Below are 27,816 nucleotides of genomic sequence, written 5' to 3'. Positions count from 1 at the left end.
GTCTGGAAAATCCCATGGACAAAGGAGCCTGGTGGGCTACAATCTACGGACTGGGTCACAAAGAGCTTAACACTAGTGGGTGAGTGAGTGCACACACACACACAAGAACAGTCATGGGTCCAAGCTTAGCTATAAACAAATGCCTTAATTTTTAGATTGCTTAGGATTTCAGGCGGTTTCCGAACCTAGATAACTTTAGTCCTAACCCAGATTCCAAATAAGATCTCAGAGGTGAGGAGAATCGCATTTTGGTAAGCACTATCTCAGAGGTACTATTACAATGTCTAATTTTCCAGACAATGTAAGATAACAGTAAGAAGTCACTTAATAGAATAAAAACACATCACTTAATATAAGAATAAAAAATTTTATTTAAATTGAATAGGAAAACAAAAGCATTACAGTGTTCCAACATAAAAAAAAAAAATCACATGTCCATGGCATAAGCACAAGCTGTCCCCCTTCCCTTCTTTGAAGATCTGAACTTTCAGAATTACAATCCCACCTATAGAAAAGAAAACAATGTTATTAAGTATGTACCAAGCAATTTAAGAGTAAATGCCAAAATTACAAACTCGTTTTTTACTACATTCTAAGAACTTGATTAACAGTTCATCAATCCAGTTAAGGAGACATACCACAACTCTCAAAATCAAACACTGGATCAGAAACACACAAAACCTGATTTCCTAAGCAAAATAAAAGGTCAGCTAACAACATATTACAAGTTCTGTACTTACCTCTACCAATGCTGTAAATCAGAACAGTCCAGGGCTGCAGAAAATATGGAAAGAATTCTTTCATTCCACCAAGACCAGGTAAAAGGAATCAAAGCTTAAAAGACACTGTGAATGCACATTAGAGTTCACTAAAGGAGAAAAAAAAATTACGTAGAGAAGTTCAAAGAACTGGGACTAAGTCTGGAGAAAAGTATGTTATTAGTAGGGGGTGAGCAAGTGCCCTCGTTTTCCTGGAACAGTCTTGGTTTACACCTGTTGTCCCAGTGTTCCATTCAGACAGCACATACTTTCACTCTCAACAGTGCCCCAGTTTGGAATATAAATTATATGTCACCCTAGTTATAAGTGACCTAATAAAAGTCTACATGCAGCTAAGGAATTAACACACTATCATCATCTACTCCCAGTGTATTTGCATTTTTCTTTCTTTGAGGGCTAAATTCTGGTTCTTCCCTAGCCTTCCTACACAAACATGCTTCCACTCTATTTTGTCCTCTCATCCCCAACAAAAACCTCTATGTAAATGATTCTCAGATTTCTTCTCTGGGAAACTGTAAAATACTAGCAATTTTCACCTCTATGTCCAAAAATATCTTATGCTTAAAAAACAGAAACATAATCTCAACTGTTACAAGACTGTCCCACCATTTTTAAGTGATCAAGATTCATTCTTAGATTTGTTAAAATAAATTCAGGAATCTTTTTTGCTTTTATTATTCACATGTGTGGCATGCTATTTTGTACATGTGTTGATATGATGGGATAAATATTTGTAGATTTATAAGTGAAACAAAAGTCCATTTCTCCACTCTAAGATCCAGAGAGGAGGAGAGATGAAGAGGCAGAAAGTCCTCCCCACAGCTAGATTAATGTTACTCAGTAACAGCCAAGCCCACGTCTAGAAAGCAGGAATCCAAAAGAATTTTAATGGCGTCTCTTAAGAATTTAAATCTGTCTAGACAGAGAGAATAATAAATTGTAGTTAGCCTCTGTGCCAGAGTCTACCTCATCCAGAAAATACAAGCTTCATGTCTCCAATGCAATTAGAACAACAGAATCTTTATATTTCATCTTCCCACAACTTTGCAAACCTCAGTGTGAACAGAAATTCCATTTCTTCTATAATACTCATTGCATGGGGTCACAAAGAGCTGGACACGGCTTGGGCAACTGAACAGCAACAATACTTCACTGCATAACGCACCAAATATTTAAGAAATACACAATAGTGGACAAAGTTTCTGCCACTATATACTAGTGAGAGAAACAACCAATAAACGAACAAATGCATGTTAAATGGTGAAAAGTGTGAAGGATTTCTCAGCCCTTAAAAAGAACATGACAAGTGTTAGGGGGAGGCTGTTATTTATACATGATAATCAGGAGCCTTGGATAAAGACTACTGAAAACTACAGGAACAATGAGAGGGTGTCACCAGTGGCTTGGAAGCCTATGAACTGACTGCCGTGATCACTTACCACCACCCACATAACACAGAAGTACGGAGGCATTCCATCACCTGTCTGCTTCACCCTTGCCAAACCTAAGTCATGATGGACAGCAGCGCTTGCTGATCCTGCAAAAGCCTCTAGCATTACCCAGATAGTTCAGTAAGAGACAGTGGGAATCTCATTTATTCACACACTTTACAATTAAAGCAGAGCAGTATGTCCCCCTTCAGTGAGTCAAAGCGGCACCAGTCATCTACTACAGTTCATGAAGCAGGCACTCTTCTTGGAGTAAAAGCCATTTCTGAAAAATCTTTTTTCTAACTGATATAGACAGTAGTGACAGATACAACCCCAAATAGTAACCACCAAATAACAGCCCATCTACATGCCTTTAAATTTTGAAATAGTGCTTTGTAAGTGAAAAATGTGAGCAAATAATACATTATTAATACAGCACTCTAAACTAAGGCCAAAGTATTTTTCCTAGTGATTACTAGGAGCATTTCAGCCAAAAGATCTCCATTCTCATACATTTCATAACCATACAGCTGTTTTTATAAAATTCACTATAAACTCATGTTTGCCCATTTCTCAGCATAAAAAAAAAGAATCTGAAAAGTTCATGACAAATGACTTTCGAACAAAGCATAATATATTCTGAGATTAAAATCTACTTTATAAAACTGCTAAAATTGAAGATAATTATTTTTTCAACTTAAAAATCCCATGTAAACTACACTTCAGTAATATTAAAGAATAAAAAACCCCACCAGTTTAAATCTAAAAGCTTGGTGAAAGTCCAAGCTTTGACCATCAAAATATGTTTGTTGATCTGAAAACATTTTTTCAGAACTATGCAAGAGAACAGGGAAGTTCCAAAATAAAGTTATCTGAATCACTCTATGTTTAAAAGTCATTAACCCAAGTTTATTAAAGCAAAATTCAGTGTTTTGAAGATTAGTTCTTCTATTAAAAATTAACATAATCATAACTTATTCTGCACATTCAACAGTTAATCATGGACTTATTTCCCCTAAATATAAACTTTAAGTATTTCTCAATATAATACGTTTTGATAAACTGACCTCTACTACTACAGAATTTGGAAACAATGAATTTAACACAACATATATTGTACATAGCAATTACAGTGGGTTTTTATTTAGTTCTGCTTTTATGTACCAACTTCAGTAACACTAATAATAAAAGAGTAAGAATAAAAAACAGTTTGCTCTTTCATGCAAGTATCTATATTTAGGTACAGAGAATATCACAAATAGTTTTCAATACTCACATTCTGTCTCTGAATGGATATCTGAGGAGTTCCTCAAATTTGCAAGAATGTATCTTTCAACTTGATTTGTTAAGATAATATAAATCCTAAAACAGTCCAGACAAGTAGCAGGAAAATTTAACCACCTTTCTCCCTTCATTTTACAATACCAACCTTGCACCAATTTCTCTTTTGCTATAGTGACAAGGGCTCACCAAATAGCCTTCTACCCAACTAAAATGCTACTATTTTGAAGACTACTACTTTTAGAGCAAAATCCTTGCCTAAGTTTGACAAATACCAGAGAACATTAGCTTTCTCTTTCACTGATATACTGGCTACCTTCCAGAAGGCTTGATTGGCAGGTGGGGAGAAGGGGTGTATGTTTTTCTTTCTATTCCTTTGAAGTTCGCTTCTCCCTATTAAGAGTTCTTCTCTGACACACACTTATTTGACAGTCTGTCCTGAGATAGCCTATCCTATTTGTTTCCACTCTGCTTTGAAGAGTAACGATGAGGACGCTATCCCACCAGTCACCAAGACTCTGCTCCAGGCTGTCCCTCCAACACCTCCCTGCTTGGCCAAATGCGTCTCCGTGTGCTAGGGTTGCAACACGACCACGTGACGGCAGAGTAGCCAGAGGGTCCAGAGCCAAATTTTACATTCACTATTCTACACCTTTGTAACTTCAAGGCATGTTAATTACTCACTCAGTTTCAAGTTCTCTATTTAAAAACAGGGATGGCAGTCATTAATTTTCACAAGAATATACTGTAAGACAACATATTCAGAGTACTTTAAAGCACCATGAAATATTAGGTATCACTTAGCTTTATTTAGTATCATATTTTATTAGTCAATTTCCCCTCATTTTTAATAGACTACTCCTCCATCACTTTTCCAGTATAGTACTATGAAACCACCTCAAACACAAAAGATGTCTTACAAAACCTTCAGAAAATTTATAAAGCCCAACCTCTTCCCACTGAGAAATGTTAACCAGATACTTGCGGTCAATCTTAAGAGTGGCAAAATCTTTATACTTGGGGATTTCTTCATATCGGGTTTGCCAAGAAGTTCTTTCACATTCTTAGTCTTTTAATTCTGTATTACTGGTGCCTTTGACAAGGCAAAGAGCTTCCCCTAGTGGCTCAGACAGTAAAGAATCTGCCTGCAATGCAGGAGACCTGGGTTCAATCCCTGGGTCTGGAAGATCCCCAGGAGAAAGGAATGGCTACCCACTCCAGTATTCTTGCCTGGAGAATTCCATGGACAGAGGAGTCTGGTAGGCTACAATCCATGGGGTGGCAAAGAGTTCAACACGACCAAACAACTAACACTTCGACAAGGCAAGGGATGCTGTTATCTCCACTGAAAAGATTTAAATACTTGCTGACCTTAAGTTAACACAAACCAGTAGCTGATTATTTAAAACAGTAATCTTTCCACTAGAGGATGGATGAAGACATATACATATTTTCTCTGAATTCTCTTTCCGTTCATTCCACATGGTTCAAGTCTTGTCATCATCTACTCTATTCTAAAATTCACACATTTCCCTTTAGCCCTCACAAACCTAATTTCTAGTACAGACAGTAACCACTTCTTATCTGGTATGTATATTCTGCACATTGGCATCCTCATTTTCATTCTGACTGCAATAAACTGAAGTTGACAGGGTATACCGAAGGAATCATAATATTCAACCCAAGTTCACAAGGAACAGGTTTCAAGATTTTTAGTATTCCCATCTCAAAATGCCTTAAATACTACAAGCCTTAATTTATAAGCAAGGTTAAAAAGCCAAGAAGGTTTCAGCCCCAGAGATGTAATCATTACTAATTCTAAGTAATAGGAGAGGAGGTAAACTATGTTTATAAAGGACCTCAAAAGCTACAACACCTTCTTGGTTGGTCACTGGCTAAGTTAGGAAAATCTAACTGATGAGGAAAATAAATGAAAAAGCATTTTTAGGTTAAGTCTATAAGCCCAAAGATAAGAAGCAGCTTAAGCTTCTCTTAAAAATGTTTCCACCTCCTGATAGGAAGAAGTGGTTTTCTTTCTGCAATCAGTCAAGGAGTGTCTCAAGCCTCCTGAGCTGCTTTATAAATACCCTTCTAACTTAGCTGCCAGCTGCAACTCTATAATTAATTTCTTTTTCTATAACTAACTTTTAAGTCAGTATTTATCCTTCTTGTTTACTGCCACTCAGCTATGTTTATGCAGTGTTTCTGGGATGTGCTACTGAAGTCACATGAAAATAATGCCTTTGTCCACTCTAGGTCACCAGTTCAAAACAACCTTTTGCAAGAATATGAAAAACAAAAATAAAGGAGGGTTTATCCCATACCAAGTCTAAAATTTCATACTGAACTAACACCTAACACTAATTCCAAACCTGCTAACTAATATACAACTATATAGTTCTGTGAAGAAAAGTTATAAAAGTTAATGTTGAGAAAAGAAAAATAAAAAGGGAAATACTGCCTGCTAAGCCTTAACTTCTCAGTGATTATTAAAGAGCTGGTTTTACCTCTAAAAACAAACGTACAAATGGGAATAAGGATAATGTGACTGTAACTCCCAGATCTGAAAACAGGAGATGATGTTTTTCACGTAAAGAACAAGCCAGATCTTCGAAAGATCAAATGCAGCTATCCTGTAACCCTGTTGGATATTCAGTTCTTAGAAACAAATTCATGTAGAGCAATCCATTCAATTTTGTATTTATCTTCACAGTGGCCTTATAAATCAAAACTAGATCAACTTCTCAATATCTCACCCAAAGCTAGGAACTACAATTAGTGAGATATTTTGTTTTCTACTCTCTTGATAAAAATGGTACACACTTTCAAAATCTTGCCCCTCCCTTTTCAAAACTGCTATCTGAAGATAGGCAAACTGCACTTAAAAAGGTACAATAAATACCGTTATTGTTGTTCAGTCACCCAGTCGTGTCCAACTCTTTGCGACCCCATGGACTGCAGCACAATAAATATTACAAGTTTCCTAATATAATTTAGATTGTATACAACTAAAGATTATTCTAAACAATACCAATAAGTTGCTTAAAGTCACAAAAGGTGAAAATATTGCCAAAAATAAAGATAGCTCATGCTGTATCTGAAAAGTTAGCTCAAGACTAACTATACATACATGTACCTGCAAATAAAAGCAAACTCTGGGTTTTTTTTTTTGGCTGATCCCTGACCAGGGATTGAACCTGGGTCCTCAGCAATTAGAGTGCAGAGTCCTAACCTCACAGTCAGGAAATTCCCTGATCTTCTCTTAGTGGTGGTCCCAAGTACACAAATGGTTGCAGACCAAAAAAGAGTAAGCAGCTATAGTCACAAAAATGGATGCAGTGTTGGCCTATTACAAGTTTCAGGATGCAACCTCCATCCATAATATATATTCACAGTATACATATACTTCAAGAAACAGTCTCTCCATCAAACAAAGAATCTCTGAAACAAAAATAATGCTTAGATTTCTATAGTTCTATGAAATCAAAATAAGGGATAAAAATAAGGTTTAAGGCATTAATTCACAAATTCATCACTTAAATAATTTTAAATTACTGTGCAAACGAACACATGGTGATAGATGCATCATTATGGATCTCCCATTATACCCAACAGCCAACAAAAGCAAGATAAATAGCCAGTGTAGACCATTTAGTCTATGTTAAGGGACCACACCATTACCCCTTTTCAGGTATCAAGTACATAATCCTAGCATGAACACTATGAACTTATCAAGTGAACCAACTCACTAAAGACCAAGATCATATCTGAATATTTCCAATGAAGATGAATTCTGTCCAAGAACTTCACATTTAAAAAATAAAACAAAAAAACTGCTGATAGAGTTCATTCACCAGCCCAGCATAGTTAAGTTCATTATCTTCATCAAAGATTTACTAAAGATTTACTAAGCTATTATCATAGACCAGGCATTATATTCTGGGTATTGGGGATACCAAGATGAATAAAGCAAGAATCCCCGATTTCAGAAGAAATAAACAGGCACAAGATGCTATCAGAATTTAAAATAAAAAGAAGACGAAAACCAGAAAAAAAGAATAATGCCTCTGCAGATGGACAGAAGAGCAATTTGATTACAATTGCTACTTGCACCCAAAGGGAACAAACAAGAAAGGATGAAACATGTTAATGGAAAAAAAAAAAAAAAAACATCTTGTGGTCAACCTGACTGAAAATTCAGAAAAGCAGGCATTTGAAACACAGGTGGGAAGGCTTATAGGAAGTCTTTTATTATCAAGTATTTTAACATTTTACATAATTCACCTATTTTTAATCAAAGAAAATCCACATTTTTCTTGGCCATTTTCTCCTAAAACAAAGTCACAGAAAACAAAGTTATGCCCCCACTCCCAATGACAGTAAAATACGCCAGTTAAAATTGTTTTTCAAATAAAGAATAATATCTATCAGTAGGTGAGATACTGTAAAGGAGAATGAAGCAAAGCTCATAGAGAAACTTCTTAGTTTCCAAACCACCAAGCCAAGAACAAAAAAGCTAAAGGGGTCCAAATACAGCATCACAGAGTAGCAGAGCAGGGAGGTAATTTGGAAAACAAGTAATTTAATAAGAAATGGATCTTTCTAAGGTCATATGGATCTGGGGCCAGCACACCACATTCCGGTTCAGGGCTTATTCCTTTTAAAAGTATAAGAAGTTGCTGTTTCCAAATATAATCTTACATATTTACAGAAATTCTATTTCTCAAGGAAAGGCTTTCTAATAACTATTTCCCATTCCCTAAAAGCTGTCTGTGAGCTCTGGGGAATCTCGATTTCTCAGATTGCCTTCACTTCCACCCAAGGTTCTTCACTGCCATTTAAGTGTTAATTTTGTTCTCTATTTGGTTCTATCACAGTTATGTTTCTCATTATATATCTGTACAATAAAGCTAATAAAGACTACCTACTCAACAGGCTTTTTCTAAGTCAACTGAGTTAATGCACGTCAACTGCTTAAGAAAGGATTCTTTAAATCTGAGCTACTATTTCCATCATGCAGGCTATATCCTAAAAAATAAATGATCTGATCAGATTTTGTGTAATAATGAAGACTGAAAAGGTTCCTTAAGTGTCAATAAAATATCTTCAGATCAAAATTAGGAATGTATTACTAGTGTTTAGAAGATTTCCTCAATAATTCATTCCTGAGCTATCTATAGACTCAGAATCCTCCAATCCGCCACTATGATACCGTTTTTAATAATCAAGTTAACATGAAATGCTAAAGGCAGTAAAATCTTATTCTCAGCTTATAGATCAGCAAAACTTGCCTTCCCTATTTTAACACTGGCGGCAGAAAATATAGTACAGCTTTGAAAATCAGCTTTAACTGGGGTCCAACTTTACCTACAGTAAAGGCTACCAAGAAATGAGCTATATCTAAAGGTCATAGGATTAAATCCATATTCCCTCCACAATCTCATCCCAGACAGTTGTTCCAACTATATTTCCCCTCAGGCCTGACCTGTCTTTCCTCTGGTCTCAAAGCACCCCATTTATCATCTACAGTTAAGGTAGATTCCTTTGTTTACCATCTAGATTCCTTTGTTTCCCAAACACAGTTCCAGCTTTGCTACCTACAAATGTTTGCTCATGCTCTTTCCTCCACCTGAAATGCCTACCCCTCCTAATTACCATTTAAGGTCCATTTCTCCTCCTTTACACTACATGGACTTCCCTGGTGGCTCAGATGGTAAAGCATCTGCCTGCAATGCAGGAGACCTGAGTTTGATCCCTGGTTTGGGAAGATCCCCTGGAGAAGGAAATGGCAACCCACTCCAGTATTCTTGCCTGGAAAATCCCATGGTCAGAGGAGCCTGATAGGTTATAGTCCATGGGGCCGCAAAAAGTTGGACACGACTAAGTGACTTCACTTTCACTTTCTCCTCCTTTATCAAAAGCAGTTCTCTTTCTCGCCTCTATTTTCAATGACATCCATTCTGCACTTATCTTACACTGTTGCCTGGTAATATAACTATCTGTATATGTCATCTTCCTTAGTAGACTGAGGACATGATCAACAATTTCACTTTTAGATTTCTCAACTATCTCAACACAGTAGCTTGTTTATACTAGTAGACAACATGTAATTGCTAATGAGTATATTAATTTCCATTAGACTAATAAAGTCTTGTTCAGTAGAAATTGAGCTTTAAAAACCTAAAGAAACTAATAATTAATGTATTCTATGTAACAAATTGCTATCAATTGTTAAATCACATAAATCAAACATGCCCCCAAGAATCTTAGCAAACTTTTCCTATTCACACTGACTGTCATCAGATGATAAGGTAGTTTGTGTTTAAGTTCATTCATGAAGTTGAAACAAAAAAAATCTCTACCTGCAGACAAGCCCACAAAAGTCATGCAGTCAGTATACCTGATTCTATTCATTCAGTGACCCAAACAACCACATATAACAACATTCAGTACTTCTGCAGTTCTATAATACTGGCATCGAAAACTAGGAGAGCAGCTAACAGGAGGAAAGGGATTCTAAAATGAAGATCTGGGCAGAAGAGACTAGGGTTTATTAAGGTAACTCCAGTCCCTGCAAGACACTTAAGGGCTCTCTCTCCAACCTTATCGCCCCCCATTCTCATTAACAGTTTACATTCCACCATGTGGCACTCACTACTTACAGTTTCCCCAAAGATACCAAAATGCTCTTTCTTGCCTTTGTGTCACTGCATGTGCTAATCTATTTAGAAGGAATTTCTCTGTCCATCTGGCAAATCTCTGTTCATCCTTAAAATTCCTGTTATCTCCTCTATGAAGCTGTCTGTCACTAACCCCTTCAAAATTAATTACTCCACCCCATATTCTGATAATTTGTGTAAATAATAATATGCATTTATCTCAATGCATTACAGTTATTTGTTTACAAATTTTCACCATTAGCTCTCATGTTCCTTTTAGAGTAATGACCAAGTGTCATTCATTTTTCCAATATTTCCTAGACTTTAATCACTTTTCCTTAGCACTCCACTTAATCCTTCTTTCTAACCAGGGTTTTTGCTGGCACTGTGCAACTCAACAGAACTCAATCTCAGACCTTTCACCCCATAGTCTTGCTCATAGAACAAGCAAAAGATCTTATATAGTTTCCGAGATAATTTTACTAAAATAATATGAAATTGAAACAAAATTTGCCCTTAATTCTTTTTCCATATGAGATCTTCTCCAAGAAATATAACGTCAAACAAAATGCTCAGTTCTTGAGTGTGTGGGTACACAAATGAATTAAGATTTATCTACATTACACTTTCCAAAAAATTAATTTGGATTTCAAGAAGTCAATCAAGGTCAACATCCAGTTCATTCATTATATAGCCTATTAAAGTCATGTATTTCATTTTTAACTCTCTTCCTTTGCACTTTACATGTTCTGCCACTGCCTTATAACAAAACACATAAGCAGGCAGCAAGTAAGGCAATTTATAGCATTCTGCTGTCAAGTGAACTACTGCAGATAACACAAAGTCTAAAGTCAAAGACTGCCAGGAGTACACCTACAACAATCATACATTAGCAAATAAAATTCATAATAGGGAAAAAAAGCCTAAGAAACATCTGCAGTCAAATATACCAATATTAAGTAGGTCCTGGAATAAATAACACTGTAAATGTGCCAAACTACCCTCATTTTATATAATCTAACTCCGGAAGTCTACTTAACTTCCATAATTCCTCATGTTTTCAAACCATCAAGAATAAAAAGTAACCTCACTATGGAAACAGAAAAAAGGTTAAACAAACAACTACTACTCATAGTGAAGACATTACCCCTACAGCAATCTTTCACTTCCTTCATGGAAAAAAACCTAAAACATTATTTGGTAACATATTAGCAATCCCTCAAGAAAATTTTATCCCTCATTCATTCTTTAAGCATCTTTTCATTACAAACTTTCTATATGTTCTATTTAGCACAGTAAAGAAGACATGCAACCATAAACATTTATAACTGCAGAAGCTATAGAGAGTTACATCACATGAAAAGTGTCATTATGGGGAAGTGTAAGATACTATGGAATCATACACACCATTCTGTGTAGACAAAAATAACTGCTTACTGATCCTTGTGCAACTATGTGTTATCTCTTCACACATTTAAACTACCCTGAGAACGTTAAAAAAAAAAAAAAAAGTTTGTTGGATTAGACTAAGTGGTCTACCCAATTAAAAATGTTTGATTTGAATTGTCCACAGTCAATGAATTATACCAGTACTGGAGAATGACATTAAGGAAAATTTTTTCTCCCTCATTAGTCTCTACTTCTATGTCACACAGAGGAAGCAGAGTTGTATTCCATGTCAACCTCAAAAGAATGGGAAAAACTCAAATATCCTCCATTTTCCTTACTATCACCTTGCCTCCACATACCATATATAAAAATTAACACTGATCAAACCTAAAAGAGCTAAAAAACATAAAACTTTCAGGAGTAGTTAAGGCCTAAATCTGCATACCTTGGGACTAGCCAATGGTTTCTTAAAATAACAAAAGCACAAATAACAGAAAATACAGAAAAACTGAACTTCAAAATTAAAAAGGTTTGCACATCATATATAAAAATATTATGAATCACTATGTTGCATACCTGAAACTAATAAAATATTGTAAATCAACTATACTTCAATTTTTAAAAGGGCAGGGTGTAGAAGGGTTACTATCAAAAAAGTAGAAAGGTAAAATGCAGGATGGGAAAAAATAGTCATATAAGTCACATAAGGACCTACTATCCAGAATACCAAAGAACTCTTCTAGGCTTCCAAATAAATATAGAGTCAAATTTCAAATGGGCAAAGGATCTGAACAGACATATTTTCAAAAATATACAAATGGACAATAAGCTCAACATCATTAAAGAGATGTTTAACATCACTAGTCATTGGGAAAATGTCAAGCAAAATCATTACCAGCTTCCCTGATAGCTCAGTTGGTAAAGAATCCGCCTGCAATGCAGGAGACCCCGGTTCAACTCCTGGGTCGGGAAGATCTGCTGCAGAAAGGCTAGCCCACCTACTCTGGTACTCTGGGGCTTCCCTGATAGCTCAGCTGGTAAAGAATCTGCCTCCAATGCAGGAGACCTGGGCTCAATCCCTGGGTTGGGAAGATCCCCTGGAGAAGGAAAGGCTGCCCACTCCAGTATTCTGGCCTGGAGAATTCCAAGACTGTATAGCCCATGGGGTCGCAAAGAGTCGGATATGACTGAGCAACTTTCACTTCACTTCAAGAAAAATCATTATACACACACACACGTATATATTTAACTAGGATTGCAGTGAAAAAAATTTAATAAAATTTTAAATACCCTGAAAATAATAAGTGTTAGAAAGCATATGGAGAAACTGAAACCTTTATACATTGCTGTTGGGAATATAAAATGGTAGAGCCGCTGTGGAAAACAACCTGGTAAACCCTCAAAAAGTTAAACATTTAACTACCAGAAATTCCTCTTTTGGTACATACCCAAGAGAACTGAAAACACATGTCAACACAAGCATTTTTATGCAGATGTTCATAGCAATACTATTCTTGGTGGATTTAAAGGGGTAAACAACCCAAATGTCCATCAATGGACGAAAGAATAAAATGTGGTCTATCCATAAAGGGAATATTACTAGGGGTTATAGAAAGAACGAAGTATTGTTACATGCTACAATATCCACAAACCTGGAAAGTTTTATGCTAAATGAAAGAAACCAGACATGAAAGGCCAAGAATTGTATGATTCTCTTTATATGAAATGTCCAGATTAGGAAAATCCATAGATAGAAAGTAGATTACTGGTTGCCAGTGAAAGAGGGTGGCGAGATTAGGGAGTGACTGTGAACAGATGGCTATTTTCTTTTTGGGGTGGTAGAAAATGTTCTGGAATTAGATAGTGGTAAAGGTCATACACAACATTGTCAATATATCTGACGTTATGCGAACTACATCTCAATTTAAAAATTGCATACAAGAGACTTCCCTGGCAGTCTAGTGGTTAAGACTCCCAACTTCCACTGCAGGGGGAGCAGATTCAACCCCTGGTTGGAAAACTAAAATACATGCCATAAGCTGCAGCACCCCCAAAAAATTTTGCATAAAAAAATCACTTTGCCTCACAATCCCCCTTTTCACAATAGCTCTGTATTAGTTAAATGACAAACTTTCAAATTGTTCAATACCATGCATGAAATCAAATTTCTGTAAACAACTGTTCCAAATGCAACAAAAAGGTCTGCAAACCCTTTCCAGTGTGAATATCACTATAATTACTTTTGGTATACACATGAACTAAAGTAAGATTTTTACATACAAGATGTATTTAAAATGTTATTTCTGTATTTCTGAAGCTTCCACAAGATAACAAACTCCATTATCAGCATATAAAAATCTTAATACACACACACCATGATGCTTTTTCTTAGAGCTTATAAATCACATGAGGAGACCTATAAAGAGCTATAATTAGCAGAAAAATGTACTGGGTAGGCTGATCTTGCTGGCTGAACCAATATATTAAAATGGGGCTTCCCTGGTGGCTCAGTGGTAAACAATCCTCCTGCCAATGCAGGAAATTCAGGTTCAATCCCTGGACTGGGATGATGCTTTGGAGAAGGGAATGGCAGCCCACTCTAAGTATTCTTGCCTGGAAAATCCCACGGACAGAGGAGCCTGGCAGGCTACAGTCCATGTGGTTACGAGAGTTGGACAGCACTGAGTGACTAAACCACCACCATACATTAAAATACAGCAACTAAGTAGACCCTATGAAGTCACTTATAAAGTACACCTGCTCCCTTTCAGTGAGGATAGAAGTTTGGAAAGCATGTCTAAGTTTCTTCAACCACTACTTGGAAAAAATTTCCCTTGAGTAAATCAGGGCCCCTAGCAAGCTTTCAAGTACCAAGTTTATGACTATAAATACAAGCACCATTTCAGAAATCACTCCTGGAATTCCAAGCATTCAGAGAATACTTTCAGGAATTCGTACCAGCTCCTGGAATCAACTGATTGATGATCTAGTGGTCTTATTATCACAGCCATCACTATTACCACTCCAACCTTTGCTTATCTCCTAAAGCCTCATTCTAAAACAGTCATCTCTTCTGCATTCTGACATTATTCATTAAGTGTGTACTTCAACCTTTCTTATATGTAAAGTGAAGCTACTATACAGTTATATACGGGGAGCAGCCTCCACATAGATTACAATGTGATCAGCACCTCCTGGAGCTGTACAAGGAAGCAACTCTGATACATTTCAAATATAACTCTGGTCTCCTGCTTAATTCTTAAAATTAATTTCTTCCTTTAAGACCACATCCTCAAAATCATGCATTTTAAAATAGTTTTCAAACTGAGTAGCTGTAACCATGAAATTTTTTTCTTTGCTATACCACCACTTTGGGAAAATCTCAAAATACTGAAACAAAACTAAACCTCAATTCCTCATGGATCCCATGAAATACAGCAATTTGTTATGTTTTTTAATCAATGCTACTGAACGACTTTATATATAATTTTGTAACCAAGTGATTACCATTCATTGGAACTAAGATAATGCCCATAAAAACATTACTAAAATATCTACTGGAATAGACCTCGACGTTATGTCCATAAGTTGTTCATTCAATAGCCTGAGCTGTGACAGGAGATTACGTGCGATCATTCAGTATTTAATGGGTACCCAAAGCACCACAGATTAGGTAGTGTGAGAAGAGATATACAACAAGTACAAAACAGAACAAAACAACAGTACAAAAAAGAACAGTTTCTATTCACAATTAAAACACGCATGAACCCAAAATATACAGAGAATCAGAATAACCAGGGGCAGTTGTTCAGTAGTGTCCTAATGAAAGAGGTGATTTTAAACGTGAACTTTAACAAAAGCAAGTTAGTTTAAAGAGGGTTAAAGAGGAAGGATGGATCTGTTTTGACACAGAGGGCAAAGATAATTCTGTGTCCAAGGAATGGTATCTGCAAAGGACCGCTAACAGTTTGGGAGTCAAGAACTTACTTTGGCACAACTGGTACCTAACCTGCTTAGCTGAAAAAGACACAGCTTAGCTATATTTAGAACAAAATACAACAAAACCAAAAAGTGAAGAAAAAGGATTGAGAGTGTCAACTAAGGATGGACTTTATCAAGGCCTTTTAGGAAAAATTACATTATTACTGTTAGAAACTCTCTTTGCCCCAGTGCAGTCTCCTTTGCAAGTCATATACCACATTCTTTCCACTCTACTCAACAGTATGACATAATCAAAGGATTATGTCACATCTCTTGCTCAGGCTTACAATGACTGGGTCACTGTTACCCATCAAATCAAATGCAAAATTACTCTGAGAATGGCAAGGACCATTTAAATCTAGTTTCTCAGTTTCTTTTCCTCCCATCTTAACAGACACTCTTCCTTCAAGTTGCTTTTTTTTTTCAGTCTCAGAACATTTACAATCTTAAAAATTAAGGAATCCAAAGAGCTTTTATGTGGTTTTTCTGATATTTACTGTGAAGGTTAGAAATTAAAACTAAGAAATGTTTAAAGATTAACTCATTTTAAAATAGTAAAACTCATCATGTTAGTATTTTTCATAAAAAATAACTATTTTCCAAAACCGAAATTTAGAACAGTGGCACTGTTTCATATTTTTTCCAAAACTCTTTACTATTTGGCTTAATAAAAAACAGATGTATTCTTCTATCTGCTACTACATTCAACTTGTTGCAACATCACACAGCCTCTGGAAAACTCCACTGTACAATAGTGGAAGAATGAAAATGGGAAAGCTAAACAATGTCTCAGCATATGAATACAGTTTTGACCTCACAAATATGCTGCAAAGGTCTTGGGGACTCCCAGGAGGCAGAGGACCACATTTCAAAACACACTGCAAGGGACTTCCCTGGCAGTCCAGTGGTTAAGACTCTGTGATTCCACATTAGGGGACGTGGGTTTGATCCCTGGTTGGGAAACTAAGATCCCACATGCGCGGCCAGGAAAAAGAGAAACACTGCCTTGAGTAAATAAATATGGCTTATTCATTTCCTGGAATAGAAAAGCATTACATAAAAAGTCACACTAAGGTGAAACCCAGACCTGATGCCAGACTACCTAGGTTCAAATCCCAGTTCTTTTCTTGGCTATGCAAACTTGGGCAAATTACTAAACTCAATGTCTTAGCTCCTCTTCAGCAAAATGGTAAGAATAACAAAAATCTCTCTCACAAAGTTGTTGAAAGGAATAAACAAGTTAATAAATACAAAGTGTTGAGTAATGTGAGTGCCCAGCACAAAGTAAGCACAAATAAACACTTGTTAAACAGACATAAACACAATCCAGGCCTAAGCACAGAGCACACGGCTCGCTATGAGTACTGCTACTACATTCTAACGCAACCTGAAACATCCTTGGCATTCTTACAGTCCCGCAAAGTACAATTCTGAACCTCATGTTTCCACACAAAGGTTTAGGTTCATCAAAATACCCTTTTCAAGGAACATCATTAGTAAATTCTAACTGCCCACAAACAATTCTCCTTGAAAAGAACCGTGTGTATATATATACAATGAATATACAAAATTCTAAAAGGTCAAATCCAAAACTTCAATTCTTTAGAGAAATGTATAAAGCCATTCAACAGGGAACATACTGAGACAGAACACAAAGTAACGGAAATGCCACTTCAGCCACCAAAAGAACAGGAAGAGCAAATAAAGTAAGCCTTTACTTTGAAAATCTAACCCTACTTCTCCTTGGTAGGGCTGTAACCTCTGGCCAAGAAATCTTTAAGTTTATTTTTCTTACTTCTTTGATTTTAAGGGAGAAATCATGGAACTAGGCACTTTGAAACTGGAAAAAAAAAAAAAAAAAAACCAGAAAAAAGAGATTTCCATGTATTACAACAGTGAACTTTCATATTAAGTATTCTAAATGATAATCAGAGTCAAAATAAACTATTTTATTTAAATGAAAGCAATTCTATTTCAAATAAATTATATTAAACAATTAATGTATTTTTAAAACATCTAGGGAATTCTCTGGCTATCCAATGGTTAGGACCCCACACTTCAACTGTAGCGAGTACAGGTTCAATACCTGGTTGAGAAACTAAGATCTCACAAGCCTTCAGCACAGCCAAAAAACTAAAGGATTAAGTAGAAGAGCTTTAAAAACCTAAAAAAAAAAACCACATCTAATTAAATACAAATACTCTACAAATCAAAGGCGAGAAAATCAAATGAATCAAAATTAATTCTAAGACATCTTAGAAATTATTCAGGTATACAAAATATACAAACATAAAAAGCACTGGTACATGAATAAAAAAATAGATGACTAAAATCTAAATACTATTTCTTAAAATAACAAGTCCAGTGATGCCTAATTATTTTACAAAGATATTTTATAATTAATTTGCTAATTGCAAATAAGGCAGGTACTGAAATGGCTAGAGGTTAGATCTTTTTCTAGGTTTCTCTTTTAAAATACATACTATCCAGAAATATAACTAAATACATCAAGGAGGAAAAAACATATCTGTAGAGTTCTACTGTACACCTCCTGGATTTGACAGAAATAGTCAAATCTTACTATTATCACTTTGATGACTTGATCATCACTTTTTGTATTTCAGAACTATTAGAGGAGTAAGGGACAGAATAAGTCAAATAATGAAAATGAAAATATAAACCATAATTCTTATGGGAATTCTTATGGGAAAGAACAGTAAGCCCAAACATAACTACAAAATAACTGTCCATTTGGAAAGCCTCAGCTACCTCAGTTCTAAACAAGAGCCATCAAGGGTAGATCTTCCACTTACTACCTTCTTCACACGAACTTTCTTGCAGATCAGATCCTAGTTGCCAGACATCTTCTTGATAATACAAAAACTAAGCACCCACTGTGTATCATTAAGACATTAAAAATCAATAATTTGCTATAAAAGATCATTATTTCAGCTGCATGTCAATATTTTATATGCATTTTTCAGTGTTAAAAAAACCACTAACCCAAGTACAAATTACATCTTCTATAACTCTGAAGCATTCACAAATTCTTACTTTAAAAACATGCACAAATTTCACAATTAAAATTAGGCTGAGTCTAAATCCAGTACACAACCCACAAATACCCACACTGTATCTACCTTAGAGATATGCTTAAAATGAATACTTAATAAGAACGTGATTTTGATTTTGTTGTGCAGAATGTAAGGCAGATGGTGGCTAAGATGAAATGCCTCTTGAAATTAACTGGGAAAAACATGGATGTAAAAGTGAAGACATTAGATCTGTTAACATAGTATTTCATTTCAGTGAAACATGTCATAACATAAATGCCCAAGGAAAGAAAACTAGTATAGAAAAAAGAAAAATGTTCTTGTCAAAAGCAGAGTGAGGGCTGTGAAATCGGATGAGAATGTTTTTAAGAAATTATAAAACTGTTCTGTGTACTTCAATCATCCATGTTTTCAGCATTCTGCATCCATCTCTTTAAATGGAGTTAGAGACAACCTTCTATGCATATGACTTGCCTACCCCACAGCTAAAAGAGAGGATAAATTAGATGCTAAGTGCCTGGCAAACAGAAGTCCTTCAGGTAGTACAAGGGCTGTTATTCTCCTACCTTGATTGTGGACATTAGAGGCCTGGAATTAAATGTAAATCATGTTTATTTTTAAAAATGTGTTTCAGAGGTTTGACAACTCTTTTCCCACTGTGGACACTAGTTAACATTATTATCAATTGACCCATATTAGCAAAGCAAAAGCTCTTTCTTAAATATATATACAATGCAGTATGAATTAAGCCATAATTCATGGATTACAATAATCACTTCCTAATATGGACAGACCTTGGCAAGGTGCACAGAAACCACCTCCACACTCTAAAGGCTTGGAGCAAAAAAAAAAAACAAGTCCTAAGCATATTTTTATTAACTACTAACATTTAAAAAATGAAACCATTTTCATTAGGCTCAACTAATTAGGCAAGTTTCTCAGGATATTAAAAGGTTTAACAACAAAACTAAACCTTCACTAGAAAAATTCCTTAAAGAGGAAAAATTATATCTGCATTAAAGCCCTAAAGTCCATGGTGTCATATGGCTGAGTCCCTTTGCTGTTCACCTGAAACTACCATAATTTTTAATTATGTATGTTAATCAGCTATACTCCAATCAAACTAAAAAGTTCAAAGTCGGGGGGTGGGGGAGTCCATGATGTCAAAAGCCTTTTGGATTTTCTCAAAGTATGCTAAAGTGTGTAAGGCAAGAGGGTATTTAGAAAAGCCACTCATTGGTCAGACTTTAGTGTATTTTATTAATGGAACTGGTTATATAGGTGTTTTAAACAATATAGGGAAGACAGTATTAGTGTATTTTTAAAACTTCACTTGATAGAAATGAGTAGTGGCACCTTATCTACACAGATTTAAAAGAAAAAAAAATCAAACATTACCAGCAATATTCAAGTTCTAAAGAAGTAGGAATGTATAAACACAGCACTGGTAGAGAAAAAGAACTACAAACTTGAGATTACCCATACCAAACGTAATCCCAGTTCGATTCTGCAGTAGCTTCCATTATAAGAGAAAAGGCTAACATTTAACATTCATAAAACCACAAGCAAGTCTCACTCTCCTAAATTTACCTAGCCTATTTTCTGACCTTTCCCACAATGTGTTAGAACTGCAACATTTGAAATAAGACAAAAACCTTTAAAAGAACTTTTAAAAGCGGTATCTATTCTTGTTATAATTTATCATTTTGAAATGAGAGAAGAGGGTAACAGTTCACAAAGTCACAAGTAGTTTCTTCAACACGGAAAACAAGCAACAGAAACCAACCTCACTAAAGAACTGTTAGGGCAACCATAGATTGAATAGAGAAATCCAAGCAGTTATTTGAAGAGAAGTAAACAGTAAAAATGTCTATTGCAAGTATCAGATAATCAAAAAAGCACTTAGGCTTCATAATGCATTTTAAAGAATTTTCCGTTTATAAAAGTGTCACCATTCAAACACATTCTGAATTCCTTAAAACAGTCGAGGATTGATGGTTTAACAAGCAACCTGCAAGAACCGCACATCAGAAAGAACCACCGAGCAGTAATAATGTTTTTTTAAACTTTTCCTCAAGGAAGGAACAAGTCACAATGAATAATGGGTCTGTCTGTAGCAATAACTTGTTCTAACAGTACTTCACGAGCAAAGCGTCTTGAAAGAATTCACATTTTGTGCTTTTTTTTTTTTTTTTAATAAAAGCGCAAACCTTAGGGCCAAAGTCCAAGCGAGAAATCAAAACAGGACTCCCGTCAGTGAATTATCTTTCAGGACATGCTCACTCTTGCTTCAAACAGTAAAGCAAAGTAACTTCCATGAAGGAGAAAAGTCAGTCAGGCTTCTTGTCCAATAGCCATTAAAAAATAAAAAAAAAAAAGGAACTTACTTCTTAACTATGCCTTTCCCCCCTTCAACCCTTAAAGTTTCAGGTCAAAGCTCCACCGTGTCAAAGATTGAGTAATCCACTGATCTTTGTACCTTGAGGTAAAGGAGTGGAATAAAAAAGGATATTACAGGTGGCTTCCAGGTTTGGAAAAAGTTGGGAGGAGCTATCTGGAGTAACTGTATATGTCAGTGAATGGTGTAATGTTATGCCGTGTAAGAAAAGCTAATCTCCCAAAAAACAACCAGCATAAAATAAAACGGAGTCCAAACTCAAGCATCACCAAACACCTTTTCACCAGTTTTTTAAAAGATGTGTGTTATTTGTGGGTTTGATTACTAATTCACTTTGAATTCCAACAGTCTACCCTTCACTAAAGCTTCTAAACTGAAACCGCCAGGTTTAATAGCTCTACTAGAACTGACACCAAAAGCAGCAAACATTTTCCCGTATCCCCATCAGACAAAAAAAAAAAACAAACCAAAAAAACGGGGGGGGGGGGGGGGGGTGCGCCTGACATTCACAACTTATTCCAGTCCGAAGCAAGAAAACAGTGACTAAATTCCACCAGGGGTGATTAAAAATCCCGAATTTCCCACAAAGCTGTCCCCACACCAAGGGAAGCCCTTTACTTTCACGATCCTAAGAAAAATAGTCCAGGGGATGGGGGGGGGGGGGGGGGGAGTCGGGGACTGAGTTATAGTATTTACAATGAGACGAAGGGAACTTAACTGAAGCTACGGAGGCGAAGAAAGGTAACCCGAGAAAGGAAGGAAAGGTGGATGAGAAAGCGGGGGGCAGGGAAGGGACGGGAGAGGCTGGCGGAGCAGAGAGTAGGGGCTGTCCCTTCGGGGGGAGGCTGCCCTCTGGGGCTGCGGAGAAACGGAGGGGTCCGGGCGCTCACGGAAACCCCGAGGCGGCTGCTGCGGGAAACAATGGGGCGCTGAGGCCGGGAGCCGGCGGCGGCGGCGGGGAGACGCCGGGGAGCGGGCGGCTGGGTGCGGAGAGAGGACAGAGGGCTGCGCCAGGACCGGAGGCGGCCGGGCGGCGAGAGGCGAGGTGGGGGGCGGCCGGCCGGCTGCGGCGGGGCCCCCGGGGACGCGGAAGGCGACGGGCTCGTCAGGGACGCTCCAGACCGGGAACGGAAACCGCGAGGGCAGGTGTGATGGAGGCAAGAGACAGAGAACACGGCTGCGGGGGGGAAGCCAAGACCCGCCGGGCCCCGAGGAGACCACAGCTGAAGGAAGAGGCAGCGTAAGACGCGCGGGGGCCGCCACTCACAGTCCAGGTGCTTCTTCTTGGGCCCCATGATCTCGTGGGTCGTGGCCTTGCATACTGTCTTGGACACGGCGGACCCGGTGACACTGTGCTGGGCGGCGGTGATCCGATCCGTCAGGCTCTGGCCGGACATCTCTGCGGCTCCTCCGCCAGCCCTCCCGCTCGGCAACCGGCGGGGAACTGGGACCCCCAAGCGCCGGAGGGCCCCCCGCCGCCCCCCGCCCCCGCCGCACCCCCTTAACCCCGCACCAGCCCCCCTCCTCCTCCGCCTGCCGGCCCGGGGCGGGGCTCAGGGCCGCGCGCCGCCACCCGGACCGGAAAGAGCCGGCTCCGGTCCGCCGCGAGGTCAGGCACGGCGTCGGCTACTCCGCCGGCCCCCGCCTCAGTTTCAGCCCAGCCCTCCCCTGGTCAGCTGAAGCCCGGCAGGGCGAGAGGCACAGGCGGCTGCAGGAAAATGGCGGCGCCAGGCTCCTCCTCGGAGCTTTCCGGGCTGCCCCGGGTCACGTGACGCGGGCGCCGCCCCTCCTCCTCCTCCTCCTCCGCCTCGTTCTCCTCCTCCTCCCGCCCCCTTTCTCCCTTCTCCGTCCTTTTTGGCACCCGCCCTCCCTCGCTCGGCGAGGGCAGAGCGGGGCGGCGCCCGCGCGTTACGTGGTGGAACCCGCCGGGCGGGCGCAACAGGAGGCCCGCCCGCGGGAGAGGGGGGGAGGCGGGAGTGCGCGGCCCGCCGCGTCACGTGATGCTCCCTGCCAACAGGTCGCCCGAGGCAGGGCTCGCGGGGGTCATAGAGAGGGGGCGGGGTCACATGAGGGGCGGGCTCACAGAGAGGGGCGGGCTCACGGAGAGGGGGCGGGGCGTGCGGCTGCGCCCCTCGGCCGCCTCCGGGGTGTCCCAGCCTTTGGTCGGAAGCGACGGTGTGACAAAGAGGAGGTGCGGCCGCTTCCTCAGCCCCTCCCTGAGGTGTCGGAGCTCCCGGGGCTTTTTTTCATTGTAGAATCAAGAACGGAGTGTTCAGTGATGCCCCCCGCCGCCCCTCCTAAGCCATCCTCCTGGCTTTAAGGGCAAGGCTTCCGTCGACCCATTCTCAGGCCTCTCCCTCCAGTGGGTGTTGAAGCTCTCCCTGCTTCCTGACCCAGGAGGGTTGGGGTTTGTTTGTTTGTTTTCTTTCCCCCACCCTTTTTCTTGAGAAGCTTGGAAATACCACCTGTTTTTGTTTATCGCTTCTCTGAAAAGGCGACGCGTTGACGCCAGTATATATTTGAATACTAATGGACCAGGGTTCTCTTGGGGCGTCAAATACGACAGGAAACACATAGCTTCACTGGAATTTCAAAAGGGAAGTAGTAGGATGATGTCACCAGAGATTAGCTTGACCCTACAAGGGCTGACTGCTGTGGTGATTAAAGGTCCAGACCATAGAAGGAAGTGAGAGGGTGGTGAATGGAGACGTCCCATTCAGAGAACCCAGACATCACCACCTGGCATCTCCCCCTGGTTTAGTCTTTGTTCTCTTTGGCCTCTTTTCTCTTGCATAAACCAGATTTTCAGGGAAAGAAGACACTGAAACCATCCTGTGGGCATTTAGAAGAGTTATTATGTCCTGTGAATCTGTTACATGAGATCCAGATCTCTTAACAAAGTCTTAAAATGTTATTAGGGCCCCACTTGCAACACTAAAGATAAATTTTTAAACCTCTATGAATGTTAATTTACCATGGTAGTCCTATGTAGTCTTGCCAGTTTCATATAAAATGCTAACATACTCAAAGTCTGTGTACACCATCTGCCAACCAAGTCCGAAATACTGTGCTTCAGTCTGGTGACTCTCAAAAGATGCAAAGCTAATAGATAGTTAATATTTTGTGTGTCATGAATTTTGTGGTCTTTTCTCATTCCCTTTCCCCTCTTTTTTTTTTTTTTTTCATGATGGCTGGTGAAATTCTGCAGCACTATGCTTTTGCCAAGAACATAAAGTGCTTAAACCAGCAGGCTTCATCTTTGTCAAGCCAGACCAAATTTCTCAAAACTGTAATGACTTCCTTCAGTGCATCTGCAATCCGCCTGTGGTTTGATGCCCAGTTTGCTGCCCTGTGTCCTTTGGGCCATGGAGTTACCCAATTTTCAAGACATCCTTGCTATTCTTCTCTGGGTTCTACTTAATAAGTTACTGGGTGGCCTCTGTGCTGGTACACCCATGGTGAGGTCAACAGGAGCTAAATCAGTAGATAAATATTTCATCTTTAGGGAAAATCTAAAAGTTATTCCTAAACACAAAGAAGGCGACATGTATGTTTTGCATGCCATGAGTAACATTCTAGCAAAGTATTTCACTGTTACTTCTACCAAAGAGATTCTTACAAAGCACCTTTATTCAAATAACTGTGGACATGTTCACTTTACTAATAAACTAGCTTCTATTAGAAATATCACCATACTCTTTTTCAAGGATATATTTTAGAAGTATCCAAATATGTAAATAATTAGTGATCATTGGCGAGATGTATAATTGTGGAGTAAACTATATGAAGCAAGGTAGATGGTGGAGAAGTGCTCTAAGAATAGGAATTGTTGACCTACTCTTTCTTATATGCTTTTCTGTATGTTCCACTTTCCTTGGTCTAGTCAAGAAATAACTCTCCCTGAAGTCCCACAGATGCCTCAAACCCACTATGGCCAGAACTGAACTTCTCTTGCCCTTGCCCATTTTACAGCCTGAATCCATAGTGATCTCCTGTATTCCTTGTTTCTGTTAATGGCCTCACCACCTGCCCTAAAGTCCAAGCCAGAAAACTGTGATTCATTCTCAGCTCTCTTCTCTCTTATTTCTCATCTAGCCTGTTCTACTTCCATTCCCTCTAACTCATCTGTCTCCTACACCACTTCTATTGCCTTAGTTCCAGACTATGATCTCTTTCCCATGTAGACTGTTTTAGCTGATTTCTCTCTCTCATACCTCAGCTCTCCAGTCCAGATCATTCTGAACCTAAAATCTGATTGTCTTTTCTTTGCATGAAAACCCTTCTGTAAAATCCTTGTCACTACTCTAGAGGATAAAATTCAGGGCTCTCAGCCTGGCATACAGGCCCTTCATGATCAGTAAAGAAAACGAAGTCACTCAGTCGTGTCCGACTCTTTGTGACCCTGTGGACTGTAGCCCACCAGGCTCCTCTGTCCATGAGACTCTCCAGGCAAGAATACTGGAGTGGGTTGCCAGTTCCTTCTCCAGGGGATCTTCCCAACCCAGGGATCGAACCCAGGCCTCCCACATTGTGGACAGACACTTTAACCTCTGAGCCGCCAGGGAAGCCCCTCATGATCAGTAGCCCCTACCTAACTCTGCTGCTCATTGAGCCTCATGTCTTCCCAGGCCTCCACATCCACTCCAGCCAGTATCACACTACTGGTCATACTTGGGTATGCCAGGCAGTCAGCAGTTTCCTTTTGTTGCTCGTGTAGTATTCTGTACATCCTTCTGCTATTGAATTATTTTAATTTTTATTGCCCTAGCCACTGAGCAACTGAGCACTGATTGTACTAGCAGGGGGTGCTGGCAGAGATAGCTTCTTTATAGCAATGTGGACGATGCATAATAGGTTTGTTTTTAGGCTTGTTTAACTCACTCAGTCATTTATGACTCCTTTTGCAATGCCATGGACTGTAGCTCTCCTGGCTCCTCTGTCCACGGGATTTTCTAGATAAGAACACTGGAGGTGATTGCCATTTCCTCCTCCAGGAGATCTTCCTGACCCAGGGGAATTGAACCCACATCTGTTGTGCCTCCTGCATTGGCAGCCCAATTCTTTACCACTGGGCCAACTGGGAAGCCCGACACATAATAGACATAGTCAAATGCTGGTTGAATGAATGAATGAAACCATTCTGAAGTCGCCCATTGGGAAACACCACTCCAAACCTCTCATTTAATAAAATCTGCCCATTTTTTCACACTTAGAGCATAATTGTCAGGTTATGGATAATAATTATGTATTATGGGCTGCAGGTAAATATAGTCCATCCTATCATTATCCATATGGAGCATCATTCATATTTCAGTACTGTATTAATTCATTGACTCTTTCAAAAAATATGTATGGAACAGCTGCTGTGTGTAAGGCACTGTTGTGGGTGTTGTACATGGTTCTAACAGTGAACCTGTCAATTCTTTGGGAACTAATAACTCTCAACTTTGATCATCAACTTGAAAGTTTATGTGCTTTCATTATAAATGAACAGAACCAAAAACAGTAGAAAGGAAGAATTTGAATAGAGCATGATATTTCCTAAGGTTCCCTAAATTATAAAGTATGTTGTAGAGAGGTATGAGGGACAGAGGAAGGAGCAACAGTTTTTTTAATGCTTTTTGTGTGCTAGGAACACTACATGAATTTTTTCATTTAACTTTCATTACTATAACTCTGGGTTTCCCTGGTGACTCATTGGGAAAGAATCTGCCTGCCAATTCAGAAGACTCAAGTTCAATCCCTGGTCCAGGAAGATCCCAAAGGAAGGAAATGGCTCCCCACTCCACTATTCTTGCCTGGAAAACCCAATGGACAGAGGAGCCTGGCAGGCCACCCAGTCCATGGGGTCGCAAAGAGTTGGACACAACCGAGCAAATCAACAACAACAATAACTATAACTCTAAAAAAGTTTTGTGCCACTTAATACAAGGAGAGAAAAAGTCTTAGAGTGTAAATGTTTATGCAATTTTACTCTATTGCTTAAAAAGAGTCTTAGAAGTCTCAGAATTCCACAAATACTCAATGTGTTAGAAGCAAGATTTAAAAACTCATTGTCTTATATACACACTACTATGTATAAAATAGATTCCTAAAAAAAAAAAAAAAAAGATTCCTATTGAAAGCCTAATGTATAGCACAGGGAATTCTGCTCAGTGCTCTGTGATGGCCTAAATGGGAAGGAAATCTAAAAAAGATTGGATATATGTATCTGTATAGCTGATTCACTTTGCTGTAGTAGTAGAAACTCACACAACCTTGTAAAGCAGCTATATTCCAACAACAACAACAAAAAACCTCATCGTGTTTCCATTACTTTATCTAGATCCTTTCACCAAGACTGAAGTTACTACCATATAAAGTTCATTCAACAAATACTTGCTGGCCTACTCTGTGCTAGGCATTGCTAGATGCTAAGATATAATAATGTGCGAGGCAAACGTGGTCTCTGTTCTCAGGATTCTTACACTATTTTAGATAACAACAGAGGAGAAAAATAAGTGGGGAGAAGAAAATACACTGTACCTAAAGAATCTTTATGAGGTCTGTAACTTTGAAAGTAAGAAAGTGAAGGAGAAAAAGAATATGGAAGAGAGAATTAACCATAATTTTTACCCTTTATTATTTCAGTTAAGCCCATGCACAAATCCAAAGAATATACCAGTTCTTTGTTCCCGCTCTTCTTAGACATTAACGGTAAACTAAATTATAATCTTTTGACATTCTGTTAGCTAAACTGACAGGAACACCTTGGCAACCTCTTTACCCCTCACCTTTTTATGTTTATTCTTCCTAATGCTGCTGAATCAGTTAAAGATTATAATCTTATATAACCTTGCAAAAAAG

General features: G+C 38.7%; 1 protein-coding gene and 1 long non-coding RNA gene across 16 annotated transcripts in view; both read right to left on the bottom strand.

Moving 5' to 3' along the window:
• The window catches only part of PICALM (phosphatidylinositol binding clathrin assembly protein), a 94,208-nt gene extending 71,753 nt beyond the window's left edge, over positions 1–22,455 (bottom strand). For 6 of the 15 annotated variants that reach the window (XM_070457162.1, XM_070457165.1, XM_070457163.1 and 3 more), the window contains exon 1: positions 22,238–22,455. In XM_070457162.1, coding sequence (XP_070313263.1) covers positions 22,238–22,367 — 130 coding nt within the window. In that variant the 5' untranslated portion in view covers positions 22,368–22,455. The remainder of the gene's footprint in view (positions 1–22,237) is intronic. The other 9 variants (XM_070457166.1, XM_020869935.2, XM_020870108.2 and 6 more) reach the window with 2 other exon arrangements.
• On the bottom strand, positions 354–17,346 carry LOC139031783 (uncharacterized). Its single transcript, XR_011484291.1, has 2 exons — positions 741–17,346; positions 354–505 (listed from the first exon to the last, which is right to left on the bottom strand). It is a non-coding gene; the product is annotated as an uncharacterized lncRNA (long non-coding RNA).
• Positions 22,456–27,816: the final 5,361 nt, after the last annotated feature.

This window comes from Odocoileus virginianus, chromosome 28 (genome assembly GCF_023699985.2).
Source record: "Odocoileus virginianus isolate 20LAN1187 ecotype Illinois chromosome 28, Ovbor_1.2, whole genome shotgun sequence".
Lineage (NCBI taxonomy): Eukaryota > Metazoa > Chordata > Mammalia > Artiodactyla > Cervidae > Odocoileus > Odocoileus virginianus.
Note: the sequence above shows the minus strand (reverse complement) of the source record. Positions and strands in the feature narration are given on the sequence as shown.